Here is a 20,853-nt window from a genome sequence, read left to right as displayed (position 1 = left end):
ATGATCAAATGCACGGTTACTGAGAATATGTTGATAAAACTATGGTCAAGTATTAAATCACTTTACTTTTAGTTCACTGAATCCAAAATGTCTAAATTTTCTTATATATTAATAAACCTCCAAAATAATCATTACATAATTCAGTTACAAAAAGATGCACAGTACTAAGCAATTACATGGTATGTATAGGTAAGATTTCAAGGGACTAAATGATTAGATGTCTATGTCACAACCAATAAATAAGTGTTACTAGCATAACATCTAAAACAGTAATTATTGCAGGATTTTTTTCCCGGTAAGTTCAGAAGATCATTTTAAAAACACTGATAAGTCCCAATGCTAAGAGATAAAATGAGTTCTCTTAGTGTGAATGAGTCTTACTGGAAAAGCAAAAGTACAGAACTCAGATATCAGAATCCCAAAAATCACTGTAAAAGTATGTTTACATTAGAAAAGTTATGCATTTTTGTTAATTATGAAAGTATAAAAAATTTGCACAACCATTTGCCTAATTCACGTCATTACCTTTCATTGTAAGCATTGTCATTGTGCATGCACAAAATTTAGAATACAAAACAAATCTTGCCAAACAAGGCCAAATCATTGAGCATCTAACCTGACATTATTCTTCATATCCATTTCTACGATACTTATTACAATATTGGAGTGTAGTGGGTATTTCTAGAGGTCATGCAAGTAGCACATTGCAAGTATAATCACTTCTTCGAATCCGATTAAAACAAACCAGACCTTTTATTCAATTAAAATAATCAACAATCACAACAACAAATGGTGACAGACAAAAAATCAATTGTTGATGAGCAAAATTTCATAAATAAAAGTAGTTTTATAATCCTACAAATAGGCTTATTTCAGGTTTCCATCTTATCTGCAATAAAATGCTCTAGAAAAAAAGACAGTATCTAAACATTTAGTCCCTTTACAACAACAGAGATACCCAAGTAAAAAAAAATATTGTAAAAGAGTTAATGAATGACAAGAAAGATAAAGCGACAAGTTCTGTAACAGTTTTCCCTGAATAGCTGGTCTCATAAATCAATGTTTTGATTTCATCAATATGTATCTTGAACTTTCAATTTTTATTTATTCTCCATTTTGTGTTTGCTTTCTATTGAGATGAAGCGTCATCTTTGGCATAAAAAATACCACGTAAATTCTTCTAATACAGTTTATCTACATTATCTGTATTTCATGTGTTGGTGTAATGAGCAAATTCCCTTTTCAATGGCAAAGGAATTTGAAAATTATTATTTATTCCATTGATAATAAATATCAACATGGAAATGGCACACATACAAAAAAAAACACAAACAAACATACAATAACAAAACCACTTCCTTAGGCTAACTTTGTAGACTGAAATAAATACATGTCAAAAAATAATTTGAAACTCAAACACAACATCCTCTACTGTTTAAGCTTTGTATTTAATTCTCAAAATTACCATCAAACTAAAATACTAAGTTGTAAACCTCATGTTCTCGCATCTTTTTTTATTTCTCATCTGACTGGAATGCAGATCAGTTTCCATCTATGAGAGATGCTAATGATGGTTTCACAGATACTTCCAAAACACAAGCTTACAGAGTGTTTAGAATGCCAGACTGATACCCTTCTGATATTTTGATTTTACTGATGTACAATATGTAATGACAATTGAATAACATACTTTTCAAAGAATTTTCACATTTTTATACAAAATTTACAGCTCCATGTAATGATTCCTGAAAAGATCAACTTTTTAGTTCACGCTATTTTACCTACTTTGGTAAGATTACATAAAATTCAATAAAAAAGTCATTAAATGATAACATGTGTTACTTACAAAGAGTTATCAGACAATATACAATAGATGACATTGAGTACAGATGTAACCAAGGCCACTAATTTAGTGAAGCAACTTGGAACCTATGAAGTGAACTTGTTTCTAGTATATTTAAGTGTTAGCCAATGTGTCCATTTTCTCCAGGCTGTGGACACCATTCCTACCTCTCATTCATAAATTTGGTTTGTCTTTGGTCCTTGACAATTCCTTTAAAACTCTGTCAAAGGTGTAAAGATATTTTCAAGTGGTCAAAGAAAAGATCATTACATAAGTATAGTAAGGCAAGAAAATAAAGAGATACTGTATATAAACACATTATAGTCACTTGACAGATTCTATTTAACAAAAAAGTCTATGAGGATACTGCTCTCATTGCATATGACTACTTAAATTATCATAAAAATCTTCAATCATCTATTTTTTCTGCATGTGTACCAACTTCATTGCATCAATGAAATGTGAACAGAATTGTAACAAAGAACAATTAAAACAAGGTATATCTTAGCCAATCTGAAGTGACCAGGTCTGACAGTCATCTCTGATAAGGATCCTAGTAACTTCACATTAATAATGAAGATAATCGACATATACCCAAAACCACCAAAGTGAACAATGATAAATATATTAACAATCTTTCATACTTGGGTGTTGGAGCATGGTTTGATTTAGCAGGGCAATGTATTGGTCTTTGATATCAGTATTTAGACAAAACTCTGAGATGTACCTAAATAATATCAGTAAACAGAGTCAGAATTATATCCAAAAAATTGAATTCTTACTTTTCTGAGGATCTCTTTATTTGAAAAATAAATACTAGTATCAAGTTGCCTACATCAAACTTTAATAAAAAATGGTATAGAACCAGCAATATACAACTTGAAATCAACAAAAGCACCTCTTAATTCACAGAATTAAATGCATATGTCACAAAAAACATTGATATAAATACATTAACTAAACTTTTAAAAATAATATTGTAATTATTAATTCAACATCTTTGAACAATGATGAAAATTTAATAAAATTGCTGTTCTTTTTAAAGTTAAAGAAAGTACTGACATTTTGTTAAAAATCAGTAACTATGTAACCAAATCAATCATAATGATGTACATTCAAATAAACTTATGTCAATGCAACACAAATTATATGAAACAAGAAGCCAATAGAACTTTTACCATCAATTTTAAGAGTCATACATGCAGGACATTTTGTGTCTTGTGATATGTCAAACTGATGAAAAAGGAAGCAAAATCATTGGTCCTGCCCCTTCATCCCAAAGACATTAACTTCAATTACACACATATGATAAATTCTACAAAGAATCTTATAACCACATCTGAATAAAATTTGCCAATGTAGGGAGAGCAGTGTTTTAAAACAGAATACCAAATTTTCAATTACAGACCCTACCCCTATACTAACCACTCTTTACAACATCAGTACATTTATGAAAAATATGATTGGCCTTTTCTAAGATTGTTACACTCCAATCTTGATTAATTCTGCCATGGTCTTCAGTAGAAGTAGTATTTGAAAAGAGAAAGTTGACAGATGTAACTGTTTCATGGAGGTAAACTAAATCATACTTTCAATATTTTACTTTCTCTTGAAAAACAACCTGAATGTACAAATTGTTTAAAAGAAAGGTAAAATGGAAACATGTCTTGAGATATGACATAAACCAAGTAAAATGTATGAGAAATAGACTAATCTTAGTATGGCCAGTGTGAGCCTTTATAGTATGAAATGAAATATAAATATATACCGATGGGATGTTTAACACATACTTAACAAAAGTTATTATGGTTTGTCATCCTTATATTTGTTGTTTATCAATGAAAATTTAAGTATGGGCTACTGAAAGGGTGATAACAATTCTTATATCAATATTTCTTCTTTATCAAAACACTGACAACAAAGTCTTACAATAGATAATTACAATGTATTTTAAGAAATAACAGATCTCCAATGAGCTTTTACTGCATTTGAATATCATGAAAACACAAACACACACACATCCTTACAGTTACATGCAATTTGAGCTTTCTGTCTCAGCATTTGTTACACCCGAGTTCAAACCACATCACGGAGTTCATGTTTACACAGTAAACCCATCAAACAATCTCTTCTTATACTGATATATTAATTAATATATATTTATAAAATTTAAGACTTTTTAGCTCTTACAGTATATGTAGCAATACAAATCCAACAGCTTATTTGGCAGACTCTGTATAAAGGAACACTAGCTGTGCATGACATACAGAATAAAATATACATCACAGACATTATAATTCTCTCCTGCAGGTAAACTCAGTTTGTATTTTATGATGTTGGAATGTGAATGGGGATACATATTTGTTACATGTACAATGACATGCTACAGGAAACAGAGTTGACATTGAAGTAAAATACAACACCTTTTTCAGTGTTAGTCTTTAAACTATAGAGAAAGAGATAAATTTATTGCAGAACCAAGTAACAACATGTAATAATTTTCTCTGGATGATTTTCCATAAAGAAAACAATTCAATTCAGTCCCCACATTGAGTTAAATAAGAAGTTTTTTTTAAAATCATTAAAATACCTGTCATACATAGTTATAACATAAGCTTTTAAGTATACATATGTTTGAATTTATTATATTGACTCCCTCCTCCCCCAATCCAAAATGCCCATATCAAGGTAACATAATTTTTATTTACAAATAAAAAAAATCAATTCTTTGTGTAGAAATAATGACCTTGTAGTCTATATCAAAAGATTCAACAACAGGATTTAAAACTGAAATTTTATACATATATTCTATCAAATTTACAGTATTATTCAAACAATTTTCAATAATGAACAAAACAGTTCAGCATGGACTGAAATACTGATAACAAAATAAAAATTCAATTCAACATTGAAAGAAAAAGGAAATGGTAAATATGTTTTACAAACAAAATGATACATCCCCATTCACAGTTAACACTAGCAGTGTATCTGAATACATTATCTGATGATGTGTATCCTTAAACTTTTAGGCAGCAATAAAAACCTCAGGAAATTGTGCACTTCATGTTCTTAATCCCTCCAGCTGAATCGACTTCTTTTCCGTGATGGAGAGTCCATTAGCACATCAGGAGAGGATGTTCTCTTACGTGAAGAATCATAATTTTGGGATATTTCATCCATTATAAAGCGATTCAGTTCCTCCATATTATTTCGAGGCATTTGTGTACTTGGAGTACCATGAGGCCTATTGTAGTCCACACTGATGTTTGACATTGCACCATTGAGTCCTGTAAAGAAAGAGTTTATATTTTGTGATTATCATCCCATGCCAATGCATAATACAAGCCTTGTCAACTTTGAAATTATGGTTAATGTGCTAGGGTGTGATAACAACGAATTTACAAGTACAATATTTGTTCAAAATGTCTTTCTAATGTTGATGCATTTGCGTTATTGGAAAGCTACAGGGGGCTGAACAATGATGGTAATCAAATTGCTGGTGACTACTCTAAAATGTTTAATCATTTCGTGACAGTTTACCTTGAAGGGCAATGGCTTCTCTAAATACTTGTAGATCTGGTTCCGGTTCTGGCTCACACCCTTCTGCACCAGATACACGTGGGGAATGAGACCTTTCCAAGCCACTGAGTCGGGAGGAGGATGTATGACGAACTATTGGACCTGACAACCGATTTCTAGCTGGAGGAGACTTCCCACAAAGAAAGGCAAGCAAGTCTTCTCTACGTATATGTCTACGTCTCTTCTTTGCCCATGCAACAATGTCCTTTGTTCTGTGCTGCCGTCCTCTTTGAACGCCAACATCTACACAACGTCTTAGGGAATCTACACTATCTGTAATCATATTTTGAAATAAAGAATGAAATTAATCAAACTAGAGAATATCTGAAACAAAAATACTTACACTCCCCAAGAAATATTAAAGGTGACCAGTCACCATGGAACCATAAAAACACCTGTCCTGGATTTTCACAAACTACTGTCACACCCCTCCGACACATCCCCAAAGAGATAATAATGGTGAATACTATCAGTCACCTTGAAACTATGAAAAACTTTCTCATCCAGGATCTTCACAAACTATTGCCACACTCCTCTGTACCAGATACAAGTGAGAAATGAGACCTTTCAAACTCAAGTGCTATCAGTATATCAAATGACATTTTTATTAATAGCTGGGCCAAGGCCAACCAAACGTAGGAAAGTGAAATATGATGTACAATTAACCTCATTTCATTTAACCTTGAAATATTCTTAACTTATTTCTATCACTGATGCTTTTTGATACTTATTTGATGAACAGATTTTATACCATGGTACTGAATATGTATGATCCTTGCAACCAAATTGAATACAAGCTGTTTCAGTTTTATTTTGGACAAGAAGTACATCAAAAGATATAAATTAATATCGGCACAGGAAAACAAAAACATGTAACTAGACTTGATAGCACATAGCCAGGAATAAATACCAAATACCTTTAGAAAGGAAAGATGATTTACTAACTCCATCATTTCATGACAGGGCTCTCGATCTGCAAGATTTGGGACTGAATCCCAATGCAAAATAGTATCTTTTTTCCCAATTTAGACCCCAAGTTTTCCCAATTCTAAGGAAACGCTGCTATTTTTCCTAATTCTAAGGGCCCCGGGCCCCAGTCCCAAAATGGGGTGTGAGAGCCCTGCATTAACAAATCACACAATTACCTGTTGATGTATTTCATTTATAAAAAAAGTATACTATAACAATATAATCAAAATTGATGTGTACAACAATAGTACAATGAAGCAGAGCAGTATATACATCTATCCCATGCCAAAAATAAATATGTAAATGGTAAAGTAAAACAAGTAAAATGTCAAGATAGAAAACAGAGCTAGCCAAAAAGTTTGAATGATAAATTAATTAAAGCATGTTGAAAGTTTTTTTATGGATTGAAAATTGAGAGAAGAAATCTCTGGAAAAGATAAAAATGCAAACAAGACCAAATAGCAACAACTTTTTGAAATACTGTTAAATCCAAATGTGATCATGAGAGCACACCTGTGTTAAAAGCCAACCAGGATTCAGAGAATCTGATTAAAAACCTGAGGAAGGAAATCTTTCCACAGAATTAAAATGTTGAATTAAACAAAAACAAAGCAGTCATACCTACAAATTGCCATGGAAGAAAACAAGCTCATGCCAATGTAAAGCTTACACAACTTTGAAAGAAATAGGTTGAAAACTGATAGAGATCTCAGACAAGATAACATTGTGAAACAAACAAATGGCAGTAACCATTTCAAAACACAGTTGAATCCAAAAGCACAAGTTCATGACGCATTGTGATTCAGCAAAGATGATTGGTGGAAAAATTGACATGAAAAACAACCCTTCAATGGTGTTCAGGACAATACAAGTTCAAAAGTTTAAAAAAGATAAGTTGAAAACTGGGGGAGGAGTTAACAAGACAGAAAACACCATACCATAATGTCTGCGGAAATTTTTTTATGGTTATATAAAGAAAATAATGCTAAACAGCAATGAAGAAAATGCATAAACTTTTATCCTTTTCGAACAATTTTGAAACAAAATATCAGCATATATTATCACTCTTGTTGGCTCAGATGGAGTGTTGTTTGAGGGGTCTTACTGTGGGAGGAAACCAGAGTGCCTGGAAAAAAACCCTTCGTCTGGCAGGTGACCCCTGTAGTTTTTCATGTCTGCTCAAGGAATCAAACCCCGACAATCTATACAAAAGGCCAGCATGTTACCACTGTGCCATCTGACCATCCCACAAATAGTAATTTACACAAAGCATATTGTATGCATTTTACTAAAAAGCTGGAAACTAGACATAGCAATTTAAAATTTAGAGTGGATGACCAAAAAGTCAATACCAAATGACACAAATGAAAGGCAAGGAGCAAATGGCAACTCTTAAGTGGTATGTCAGTCCATTTTTTTCATGAAGAATCCTGATACATAGTACACGTCCTGGAATCATGATTTTGTGGACCCACCCTATTGATTAGTAATGAAACTCATTGAAATTTTGGAAATGCGTTCTAGACTCACTAGCAAAAATATTATACAAAGGTACTGGGAATTAGTATCTAACAAATATTTCAGATAGACATTACCTTTATAGAGACTAGTTACAGATGCAGCAGCATTCTGAAATGGTATAAACAAGGAAAGCCCACTGTGTCGATCTGAAATAAAAACATAAAAAGATATGCGAGACTTTGAAAATATTTCCATACACAAGATAATTATCATAAAAACTTTTTGAAAAGGGTAATAATAAACTTGAAACATAAACCTATTTGCGGTACTGTATACAAACAGATTTTAGTGGTGATCTTATTGTAGTCTTTTCATTGCTGAATGTATTGTGCTAAAATATGATTGTGTTAATTAAAGTGTAGTTTCTATGTGCTGCTTATACACTTTACATGTACAGTAATTACATATGCAGATGAATCAAACTGTTTCTCATACAATACGACAGTGGTTTAGCCTATTAAGTTTGAAATTGATTGAAGACTGTGACAGGAAATCTTTTGGAAAAAATTCCAGTTATAAAATGCAGAACATCACATTTATAACAGTTTGAGTAATCCATGATTAGATAAAGAATACATAAGGACAGGGTAAGTATCAAGTGATCGCTTTCATTGTGGGTTGATAGATCTCGTCACATGAGGAGAGTGACACACTCTGTAACTATTTTTTAATAACCCGAGATATTAATTGTAGCTCATTACCTAGTGTTGGTTTATCTGCGTACTTCAATCGAGTCTATTTAATGGGCTTAAAAAGTGGAATCATTTGCAATAGTGATGCAGTTGCTCCCTTACCAATACTGGTACATCCTGGGAATAATTTTTTGGAAAAAATACTGAAATCAAGATGTCCAAAGTACTGATTGAGATGTTGGTAATTATGGACAAATTTTTGTTCAGTTTTCTATTTGAAGTCAAGGTGGAGGAAGGTAAAAATTTTGGTGTAATTTTCATGTTTCTTTTTGTTCTTTAAAGTTGAAAGGCCCAAATCAGTGTCATGGGTCTTCAGATGATTATACTGGGATTCTTGTACATATCTTACAACACTTGTATTGGAATATGAATATTATCGTGAGTTGGTTGGCCTAATTACACATGTATTTATTTTACATGTAATCATATAACTGTAATTGAAAATAAGGACATATCAATATATGTAAGGTTGGCATTATGTCATTATGACGTTATATTTTGCCATTTACCCAATATTTAGCCATACTGGTGTAAGAAATTTTGAAACGGAGCACATGTACTGTACTCCTATTTGTCCACATGCTGTTCAATCATACAAGCAATATACAACACACAGAGACAAAGTTGGCTATAGCTAGCACCATAAATAATTTCATTCGGGTTTACCATGTTCTTTCAGTAAATTACACAACTAACATTACAAATGTAGTGGCAAAATATCTTTCCTTTATGTGGTTCTAATGCACATCCTACTAGCCAATTTACTATTTTCAGTAGAAGCCTCAATGGACATATTAGAGGAAGCAATGTGTGAAATAGGAATTTGGGTTATATGGCCTGATTTACAATCAACGCAAACTACGTCAGATTAAGAAAATATTAGATTTGTTGACATAATACATAATGTTTTCTACAATGCTACGATGTTCATGATAAAGGAATGAAACCAGTGAAGAAGTTTACTGTAAAGTACATTTGTATGCATGTATAGGCAGCAATTATCATATGGAAACAGAAATTTTAACTGGAGAGATCAGGCTTTTGCAGTGCAAGACACTGACGGCAGTTATAGGATAGTTGCTTCATGCTAATTGGATAACGGTATTAGCAGATGCCAACCAAACCATGAACTGGATAATTGATTACTTGTTCTAGAACTAAACTAAATTTGAGAATGTCATGTTTACAAGTATGCTTTGTCCAAATTATTCATGACATTCAATTGATTTCCAGATATCAGTCTTGAGTTGATGAATACCAGATTTCCATCTTTAGAAAATAAGTCTGGGTTGACAATCAGTGTTAATGTTTGTGGAAAGAAACCTTTATGTATGTCTGCACGAACAGAAATAAAGGATGTTGCTTAATCCCCTTACTTTTTGTAGAGACAGTGTTCTGACAAATGACTGATACTACAATAAAGCAAAAGGCATACTTGCATTGCCCATTTATTTTACTTTATGCTTTTTATCTTAATATATACTGAAATCTTTTACTGATGTTCCGATACAAGAGTGTTTGGAACTTCATGAAGATATTTTGGTACTTTTGGTAAGTTGTTCTGGTATTTCAAAATGTTTCGGTACTTTGTATTTAGTACAAATTATTGAAAGTATTCAGCATCTTTAACTTTGTTTTCTTTGATGTACTTTCACATTCCTACTTGGTTAAAATAACAACTAATTAAAAGGTAGAAAGAGCTTTATAGAGGGAAGCCATGATTGAATGATTAAGTGAAAGAAAAATCAAACCTTGAAGGCGATTGCTAATGCATATAACACTGATTCTGTACCTACCATCAGTTTACTTATCAATAGTGTTCACATTTATAAAACCAAAAACAATAAAAATGAAAATGAAAACCTAAATTTTTTAACATTTCATGAAGTACCAAAATAGTACACAAAATACTGAAACATATGCATACCAAAATGTTAGGAATTCATGAAAACAGAAATTGTCCCATACTTGAAGAAATGTTTCTGTTGTGTTTTAACTGGCTCATTTCAATAGCTCAGCTGGACAGCAAATTGTGTTGTTTTTTTTATAACATATTGTCATTACAGTGTGTGCCAAACTCCGCCAGTCAGTTGGTCATGTCCGAAAAAAAATGTCTCGGACCGGTAAAATATTTCAGATACATGCCCGACCGTCCGATAAAAAAATCTGGGTATATCCGGCAACAATGGTCCGGTACCGCTCCCGTACTTATATCTTGATGTATACTTCCGGTCGCTCTGTCGGCAATGCTACCGCTAAAATTTGTTGCGGGCGCAGTGCCTGGAAAACCAATAAAGAAACGAAAGCTGGTACCCGATGAAACAAATGAAGAGAGGAAAGCTTACGATGAGAAAAGAGAACGAAGTTTTGTGTCCAACTGGACCGAAGGTAGGCCTTGGCTTAAACTCTGTTTCAAATGGAATTGCAAAAGACATCGATGACGAGGAAGAAGGGTGTGATGGTTGGATGTCGGAGGAATCCTGTTGGGACAATCTCTTTTTATTCACTAGAGAATAAATTACACATACTTTATCTGACGGAAGTAAAAACATGAAACTATTACTGTGCGTTTACATTTATTTCTATTATAAAACACTTGGGGCAAAAAGATTTAAACAAAGGCAAAATCTGCAAAGTCAGTTTGGAGCAAGAGACCAAAATAAAGGGCCTAAAGAGATGATAGTCGAAGTTTGCACAATAGAAAATCTTAAAATTGTAGTGCTCCAATAAAACTAAATTTTCAGACCTGTAAAATTTATTTTGGACATTTTTGGTTACCTGCCCGATGGACCTGTAGAGATTTTAAAAGTTTGGCACACACTGCATTAGAGGATATTTTTGATTGGATTTATGTGAATTGAAGGTTTCCGACTTGTGTCTTTAAAATGACCAGTGTTTTAAAGCTATTGAATATATACATTTGCCACACCCATTTTGTAAAGAAATTATGTGGGTAATATAGTTTTTAGACCATTTGAATTCAGATTAATTTGATCATTTGAATCCGCTACGCATGTTCATACGCTATCAGATGTATGTAAAAGTGTATTAAGTAAGAAATCTCCTCTATCGTATTAACTTCACTGTTTTGAAAGGATGATGACGCTGTTTACTTGAATATTGTGAAATTCTATCAAAAAATGAAATTACGCACTTACATCGGATAAAACAGAAAAAAACACAATTGATATATCTATCAAATGTGAATCATATGTACAACAGACATTAATTTAGTACCTTTGTATAATTGTGCTATAGATGTAGCAGAATTTTGGAAATGAAAAAAAAGTTTCTGTGTTGCGTATTCTCTCTGTGCTTGAAGGGTTTCCGCCATATTGGGTTCTGCATCGAGTTCTTCCAAACACTCCTCTTCAAAGCTATTTAACCAATGTTCTGATGACTGCTCGGTGCCATTATCTTCTTCGTGGGCCATGGCGAATACTCAATGTCTGGGTTACAGCAATATATATCAATAAAATCCACACATCAACATAAATAATCCCTCCTTTCTTACCGAACTGCCAAACTTTCCTCTCAACTTACGACGGAAGTATTGGTTTGAGCATGCGCATTAATTAAAAAGTGTCTGATTGTCGATTGTGACGAACTTACCCGAACGGCGACGGTTCGTCACGGAATGAATGGAAATGTGTAACTGATAATTTCAAGTTTGTTAGAATAAGGAAATCCTTGAAATATACCTAAAAGTTACACACAATGACAGCTAAAGTATCTACTACTGATGGTAAGTTGATATTACTGGATTGGCAAAATTTGCCGATTGGTATCCCATCAGCCTCATTGATCGACGCCATCTTGTTTATTTTCATTCGTGATGAGCATTGTAGACCGCTCATGATTTTCTATTTGTGAATCCCCGCATAGGGGATATTCAGCAGACATAGGGCGGATTGTGAGTAAGCAGGCAAAGGTGACCGTCCCGTCTAAAAGCCCTTCAAGCCCCGGGCGAGATCACAACAGAACGGTCACTTTAAACGACTCCAAAAACAACATGAACAATCATGTGAATGATGGAACAGAACAGCAAGATGTGGAAATGGACAACGCTTCTAAAGAGGGTTCGACATTTCTAATGAAGCAATCACTGGCATCAGTCTTTCACTTATTTCAAATTAATACACAATCAGATCAATGTCACTTTCCTTGGATTCAAATGTATCCATTCACCCTGGGTGCCCTTCATAAGAAACCGATTCATTGATATGTGTAAATATGGTTTATGGTTTGCCGGTTTAGTGTACATTTTTTCTTTGATCGTACCTTTATCACTAGTAGTATATCCTCTGTTTATATCAAGTAATTAACCCACTTTGAATATATCGCTCGATAATTTTCTTTGTATCAGATGAAAAGGGATATGTTGTGGTTACTGATAATTAATTTATGGTATAGATTTGTTGATGGAATCTAGTTGTAGCTAATACATAGAGAATACATAGTCTGTGTCTTAAAATATAAGCAAGGATGAAGAAAGACAAAAGTGGTGAGCCAAGTTTTATGGCAACCATTCCATATATTAAAGCATTGGTGAATGAAGCACTTAGGCAGTTACTGTATATTTAATCCATACACAGCTTTGTGTGATAAAGCATAATTAAAATGTTCTTCCTTTTAGGGTTTTAAACAAAGTCCTTAACAATAACAAGCAAGGCATAGTCATCACACTTCTTGTCAAACTATTTTGTTGGACATCTGTTTGGAAAGGATCCTTCTCTCTACAGACAATCAAAAACTTGAAACAACGTCCTTCCAAAAATGATCTCTTCTGACCCTTTATACTTAAAATCATCTATCTCTGCTCATGCTTTTCTTTCCTAGTACTACACCCACATATGACACCTAGCACTACACTTACATATGACACCAGTACTACACCAACATATGACACCTAGCACTACACCCACATATGGCACAATCTTCATTATGTTGAAGTTGGTCATTAACTGGTAGAAGTGTAAACCATCAAAAGTAAAAGATATCAAACTGATTGAATGTGTGTAGAGGAAAGAAGGGCAAGAAAACTAATTCCTGGATTTTAAAAATCTGACATACATGTAACAGCTGAAGAATTTAAATCTCCCAACACTACAACACTGCAGAACCAGAGGAGAGATAATGAACATTTTAAAATTAATATATATGATACTAGAATACCAAGACACTTTATAGACAACAGAAATAGGATTAGAGGTCATGATACAGAAAATATTTTCAAAGCATCTTTCAATAATCAAGTTGTTGATTCATGGAATAGCTTACCACAAAATGTGGTCGATGCTGAAACTTGGATACAATTTAAAATAGTGTTAGGTGAACAATAGGAAAATCATTGTATTTTTTTATTTAAATGCACATTGACTTCTGCTTTGTGATAGTATTGATATGGACATGGAGGATATCAGCTTCTGTCTCTTATTTGTGCTTTTAAATTAAAGTTTATGATAGCAGTATTTCCAGGAAGCAGCTGAAAAATATAAATGTTAATAGCTATACTTAATCATACAGACTTGTAGTAAAATACAGATATTACATAATCAAAAAATAATATATGGTAGGTTTTAATTTAATCTTATATATCTTATATATATATTTGAATGGATATAGGGAAAGGCATGAAATTACAATGAAAAGTATTGGTGTTCCTCATATTATGCTGTTTGGCAGTGAACTTGTATTCTGAATATTAGGTAATCTGTTTATGTTCAGTTATATTAAGGACTACTTGTTTTTCAATAAAAGGTCCATTCAAGCCCTAATACACACACCATTTAGCAATTTAATGTGATGCAGAAAGTTTCTGAGAAAGCTTCCACTTGATAAATATGCAAAGATAACATTATGGCATGATTAAGCTTTTAAAAAATATATATTGTGAATATCTTAACAAATGAACATCAATAAAAATGGGCCCCTCTGAAAATACAAACTTGTTTTAAAGTTCTACTGCCAAGAAAAAAAATTGACCAGTCTGCATTCTCAGCAAAAACAAAAAACATACAGATGTACTATATTTTTAAGGTTATAAGCTGCACCAGCATATAAGCTGCAGAGCCAAATTTTACTGATTTTTGTTTTATTTGATCCACATATTAACTGCAAAATTTCTTACGAAGTGGTAAATGTAATGTTGACCAAATTTCATTGATATAACAGACAACAGGGGGCAATTGATCAAGATCGTTGGTGAAACATTTAATAAAGTTTTTCAAGTGAATTATACACAGATAATCTTTTATTATATTGATATATTTCAAAAAGCGTAAAATAGCAAATATCAAAGTCAAAGTCTGAATTTGTGTCTTTGCTGTTACTTATTACCCGGTAATTCTAGATGATCTTTTTCAGTCACAAATATGTGACTGGCAGGTATTCTCATAAACTCATAACTCAGTGCACTCTCATATTGGTTTACTGATAAGCTTTTTTTTTTCTTCAATCAAAGTTTTTTTTATCGTCCACATACAAACCATATGCCAACTCACAAGGAAAAAAGGCGCAACTTATAACCCAGAAAATATGTTATTAGACTTGTTTACAGGTAAAATGAGATACAGGTAGAATGATTGTGTATAGTCATATGAGGGCTCCAAATGTATTATGAATAGGAAATATACAGGTCTTTAATAAATTCAAACCTTTCATGGTAACATCTAAAGGATTTACCGGCTTCGGTCCAGCAACAAATGTAAATGCACTCTTCTTTACAAAGAGTGAATTTCAACTTCTTTCATAACAATACTGACACTTGACCCATCTTGCATATTTCTCGGATACATTAATTTTTACTTTATAGAGAAATATTTATTTTGCTCCCCAGTTTTCAAGTGAAATTTGCATAAATTTTAGCTATAAATAATTCTGATTTTCAGTCCTATTAATGAATGTCAGCTTGTCTGTCCTATAAAAATTCAGGGAAATAAGCAATCCAGGCTTTGGTGGTATATGCATTTGGAAGGTAATGATGCAAACCTACCTTTTCTAAAAGGTAGCAGGAAAGGGTTCATTTGCCTTTTCCTGAAATTCAGATAAACAGGTATGTCACATTGGTTATGAAAAATACACCCTTATGTGTGGATATATATTTTCAAAATACATAAAAATACATGAAAATGTACTAGAGAAAAAATTAAAATGGTGTAAACAGCATTTCTTATTTCAACCGAAAACAACACTTTTAATGGCATTGTTGCATCCTTAGGCAAGACACTTTTTCCTAATTGCTCATGTGATGGGCCTCCCATATGTTGTTCAGCGAGATAGCAATCGGTAAATACAAAGAGACCCCCATATAAAAATGACCCTGGCAGTTAATGGGATGATAAACCTAGCACACAAAGTCTGGTAGAAAATTCTCTAGCTTGCATTACAATTAGAAAACAAGTCAGTCATGGTCACCTTTTCAAAACTTAGTAATGTAAGTATGGACTAGCAATTCTTTGACCAAAATTAAGAAAACCATGCCAAAGTTTGTTATTCATAGCATTTTTTTAAAGCAACATGTACGAAAAATCCAATTTCACAAAAAAGGTAAAATCCTTTAATCATTAGGTACTTAAATTATGTGAAGATTCAATGAAGAGCTACAGCCTCTTATTGATTGAAACGTAACTGATATTGTGAAGGCAGTTTCAGAGAAGAATAACAAAGTTAAGACAGCCATTTTCACACGAACTGTACATGTGAATTTTGATAGTTCTGACTGGGACCTAGATCAATGGACTTTATGTTGTAAGTGTCAGGATCAGTGGTCAAGATTACAATAGCTGATTTAGTGAATTAGTACTACATTAATAAACTCAGTTGTCTGCAAGAATTAGAAGAAAAAAAATTCAAGTGGTTTTAATTGGACTTTGCACCATTATTCCTTATAAATAAGACATGGTTCCTAGTGTGTCAAAGGCCAAGGTCACCATAGTTGAATGTATACCTTATGTAATACAGTCTTGTCAGCAAGAATCTAAAAAAACTACATGTCCTTTTAAAATAGGGAGTGAGAAGGAGCTGTCATAACTCCATTGATAAAGCATCAGACTTTGGTAAAGGTCGACTTGGATGTATAGTTTGATCCCGACCCAGGATGATCGGGAAGATGAGACACTTTATGACACTTTTACTCCAGTTGTCCTGGATAGTATGCAATGACTTTCCTCTATAATATTCATTCCCCCCACCTTTGTGGTTCTCTTCTTACTACCCCTTCAGTCAGTGTCCTATACCCTTCAGGTATGTTACTGCACATCCCAGTATCAAAATGCATGTACATCCAGAAAAGTTGTTTACTACACATGTCTCTATTCATCCCAGGGTCATTTTCCTTTAGATTTGTTATTACAACTTCTAGCGCCAGATTCCTTAAGATATACTTCCATAAGATATATAATTGAATATGTCTCTGTATCATAATTCTACTTTTAAATGGCTATACTGTGTGGCTCTCTCTGGAAATTATAGCTTTCACAACATGGAATATATTACATTCATATGACTATCACAACTTGTCATAATTTGGTTTTTAGCTAATTTTATAAAACCATTCTGAAAACATTTTATTTTTTGGTGTGTGTTTACAGAGGAGGGTAAGGAAGGAGCAGTGGACAGTAATGTGACAACAGTGAATGGAGACATACAAGGGACAGGGGCCACCAACCATCAGGATGAGGAAGACCAACAGATGGATGAGGGTCAGTTTGGTTAGATTATTAAGGATTAAATGGGCATGTTGATGTTTATAGTATAATAGAAGTCGCTATCTCCTACACAACTAATCACATAAACTTAAATTTGGGATATGGATTCCTTAGTCAGAGTGTATGTCACATGTCATAAAACAATTTGGGATATGGATTCCTTAGTTAGAGGGTATGTCACATGTCATAAAACGATCATTCTGACCTACATTTCAACCTTTGACTTCCATCAAATTAAAGGTTTGCCCAGGTCCTATCTCATACACTACAAGTAAATAGCATTTTACATTAGTGTATGGGTTCACCTCAGTGAGACAGTGTGTCAGTAGGGGACCACATTGTCTTGTTTTATCTGATATTTGGTAATATGTGTTGAGTTTTTTCGTTTCTTTTAAATTATACATATTAGTTTCATCGCTTGGTATGAAGGCAATCAATCAATTTGTAACTTTAAGTTATTGAAGTAATACTCATACTTGCACTATATTTTGATTGTTTGTGTTCTGTTTGTGTAGATGAAAGCAGAGCTGAGGCTACATTCTCCTTCATTGTTGAAAATATCAGTAAGCTGAAGGAGACTACACTTAGTCCTCCCTGTATGATCAGGAATCTACCATGGTGAGCTGATTAATAAAATACAACCAATTTTGGTGGACACCTATTTTTGTTTTGTAAATATATAGCAGTTGGTCTTTTTTGTTTGTTTAGCCATTTCATAGTGTTAATATGTGTACATTGTAAGTTTAGTCCTTGTACAGATTAATTATAAAAACTATATGGTAACACTACATGGTAAGATTTGTCATTTCAAGCATTGCAGATGAATGAATGTTTTGGTTTTAGTAAAATATGTAAATATTGTATCCCTAGGAAAATCATGATAATGCCAAGGTTTAGTCAAAATCCAGAAAGACACAACCAAAAAACACTGGGATTCTTTGTGCAATGTAATGGCGACTCAGACTCGGCGTGAGTATTAATAAATTCTTCCTAGTTATTTCTTTCACATGATAAGTAAATTGTTAATCTGAGATTCCCATTTTTTTGAGATTTTCGTGTTAAGTGGAATATTTCTGTCTCATCTTATGAGGCTATCAGTTTTTATATGCTGTGTGATTATAAATTTACTCCAAAAAGAATTGCCTCGCGGAATTGGTCAAACATTTTAGGATATGGTTTTAGGTAAATGGTATATTCCTGGTGTATATTGAAGAAAGGTATATATTAAGACATAACATTGTGTTTTTTTAAACATCAAGTGAATTGCAGCTAGATAATTGTAATTAATATCTATGTAAATTCTATCTTTGCTTAGATCCTGGTCTTGCAATGCTTCAGCAACACTGAAAATACTCAACCACAATCCAGACGGAGAACATTTTAGTAGAAGTATGTATGCTCTTTTACTAGATAGTATTATTTCCAATTATCAAATAAAAGTATCATCACAGTACAATACATTTCAGTAGTAGTATCATTCTCTACCAAAATAGAAATGGAGAAATTTTTGTAGTAGTATCATGCTCCACCACAATACTGATGGAGGTAATTTCAGTAGCAGTATCATGCTCCACCACAATACTGATGGAGGAAATTTCAGTAGCAGTATCATGCTCCACCACAATACTGATGGAGGAAATTTCAGTAGCAGTATCATGCTCCACCACAATACTGATGGAGGTAATTTCAGTAGCAGTATCATGCTCCACCACAATACTGATGGAGGAAATTTCAGTAGCAGTATCATGCTCCACCACAATACTGATGGGGGAAATTTCAGTAGTAGTATCATGCTCCACCACAATACTGATGGGGGAAATTTCAGTAGTAGTATCATGCTCCACCACAATACTGATGGAGGTAATTTCAGTAGCAGTATCATGCTCCACCACAATACTGATGGAGGAAATTTCAGTAGCAGTATCATGCTCCACCACAATACTGATTGGGGAAATTTCAGTAGTAGCATCATGCTCCACCACAATACTGATGGGGGAAATTTCAGTAGTAATTTCATACTCCACCACACAACTGATGGGGGAAATTCAGTAGTAGTATCATGCTCTACTACAATAAATATAGAGAAATTTTCACAGAATTATAATATTCAACCTTGATACATATTAGAAAAATTCATTAGCAGTATTTAACTCCACCTTCATACAGATGAGGAAATATCTGTAGAAATATATTCCACTGCCATACAAATTTGAAAACGTGAGCACAAATACTCTAGTTGAACACAATACAGATTGGGATAACAAATTTTGACAAATTGTCATATTCCTTTTTACTACAGATAGAGCATTTTTTATGTATTAAATGTATGTAGAAGTTATGTATTAAATGGTACAATATTTACCTATCTTCATTGTAGAAATTCAGCATTCTTTTTACAACAAGGAGAATGATTGGGGCTACAGTCACTTCATGGCCTGGAATGTGAGTGTGCTATGTTGTTTGAAGAATTGAATCATGTCGTGATACAAGAACAGATTGAATAAATTTTTACCAACACATATAAATTACGATTAATTTGTACTTCAAGAAATGCTTACATTGGATTTTGTCTATGAGATTTGTTAAATGAAAAAAGAAATAATGACTCTTTGCCATGGTAGATATATTTCCATGCTTCAGAGGAGCATAAATTCACGCTTTGTGCCTCCGTCGGTCCTTTCGTGTCTAGAGCGAACTTTGCTCAGTTAAGCTAAGGTCATGAAACTTTCATACATTGGCCATGCTAAGGCTATGTGCTGTGTACTAAATTCAGGGCCTTCGACCCCTCAATTACAGAGTTAATGCCCTTTGATAAAATGTCCTGTCTGGAGCAGAAATTTGCTTGCATTTGATTAGGTTAAACATTTATCATATTAAGACACTGTTCAGTGTACCAAATTCAGGGCATGCAACCCCTTAATTACATGGTTACTGCCCTTTGTTAAAATTTTGTGTGGATATCTCTAATTTGCTTGCATTTAAACTAGAATAATGGAACTTTATACATTGATCATGCTAATACAATATGCAGTGTAACAAATTCAGGGCTCTCAACCCCACAATTACATAGTATTGCCCTTTGTTAAAAATTTCTTGTCAAGAACATAACTTTGCATGCATTAAACTAGTATAATGAAATAAGAAAATGTACAGTGCATCAAATTCAGGGCATGCAACACCTCCATTATAGAGTTGTTGCCCTTTGTAAAAAAATTTGTTCAGAGGGTAATGAAAGATGATGAAACTTGAAGGATGTACAATATACCAAAAGTCAGTCCCCGAAACCCTGTAATTCCAGAATTATTGCTCTTTGTTGAAAATTTATGTCTAATAAAGTGGTTTTCCGGGAAAATTCATCAGTTTCACTGATACTCTTGTGGTTTTGTAGGAGCTTATGGATACCAGTCGAGGGTTTGTCAAGGATGATCAGATATCTCTTGAAGTCTATGTCAAAGCAGATGCCCCTCATGGTGTCAGGTAATGTTCAATGTTTATAGTCACATATGTAATGATCCATACCTGGTAAGGAGTGAGCATCACT

The 20,853-nt window shown here is 33.3% G+C and overlaps 2 protein-coding genes across 2 annotated transcripts in view; one reads left to right on the top strand and one right to left on the bottom strand.

Annotated features, from left to right (window-relative positions):
- Window positions 1-2,874: 2,874 nt before the first annotated feature.
- On the bottom strand, window positions 2,875-12,124 carry LOC132551259 (HUWE1-associated protein modifying stress responses-like). Its single transcript, XM_060215374.1, has 4 exons — window positions 11,842-12,124; window positions 7,987-8,058; window positions 5,384-5,695; window positions 2,875-5,130 (listed from the first exon to the last, which is right to left on the bottom strand). Exons 1-4 carry the CDS (start codon window positions 12,035-12,037, stop codon window positions 4,913-4,915), a joined length of 798 nt encoding a protein of 265 aa, XP_060071357.1. The 5' UTR covers window positions 12,038-12,124; the 3' UTR covers window positions 2,875-4,912.
- A 348-nt stretch (window positions 12,125-12,472) lies between these two features.
- Window positions 12,473-20,853, top strand: part of LOC132551245 (ubiquitin carboxyl-terminal hydrolase 7-like) — a 28,955-nt gene continuing 20,574 nt past the window's right edge. Inside the window, exons 1-7 of the mRNA XM_060215358.1 lie at window positions 12,473-12,683; window positions 17,196-17,306; window positions 17,828-17,930; window positions 18,183-18,281; window positions 18,628-18,701; window positions 19,690-19,754; window positions 20,701-20,789. Of these exons, the coding sequence (XP_060071341.1) occupies window positions 12,617-12,683; window positions 17,196-17,306; window positions 17,828-17,930; window positions 18,183-18,281; window positions 18,628-18,701; window positions 19,690-19,754; window positions 20,701-20,789 (608 nt within the window). The 5' untranslated portion in view covers window positions 12,473-12,616. The remainder of the gene's footprint in view (window positions 12,684-17,195; window positions 17,307-17,827; window positions 17,931-18,182; window positions 18,282-18,627; window positions 18,702-19,689; window positions 19,755-20,700; window positions 20,790-20,853) is intronic.

Source organism: Ylistrum balloti, unplaced genomic scaffold (assembly GCF_031769215.1).
Source record: "Ylistrum balloti isolate Yb309-2 unplaced genomic scaffold, AGI_CSIRO_Ybal_v1 Utg370190, whole genome shotgun sequence".
In the NCBI taxonomy this organism is placed as follows: domain Eukaryota; kingdom Metazoa; phylum Mollusca; class Bivalvia; order Pectinida; family Pectinidae; genus Ylistrum; species Ylistrum balloti.
Note: the sequence above shows the minus strand (reverse complement) of the source record. Positions and strands in the feature narration are given on the sequence as shown.

Excerpts from the sequence above, each read along its gene's own strand:
- LOC132551259 (XM_060215374.1), bottom strand. The coding sequence starts at position 12,037 with ATGGCCCACGAAGAAGATAATGGCACCGAGCAGTCATCAGAACATTGG. Across the intron at positions 5,696-7,986 it reads TGTAACTAGTCTCTATAAAG|ATAGTGTAGATTCCCTAAGA; the intron begins GTAATGTCTATC and ends ATATGATTACAG. Across the intron at positions 5,131-5,383 it reads AGAAGCCATTGCCCTTCAAG|GACTCAATGGTGCAATGTCA; the intron begins GTAAACTGTCAC and ends CTTTCTTTACAG.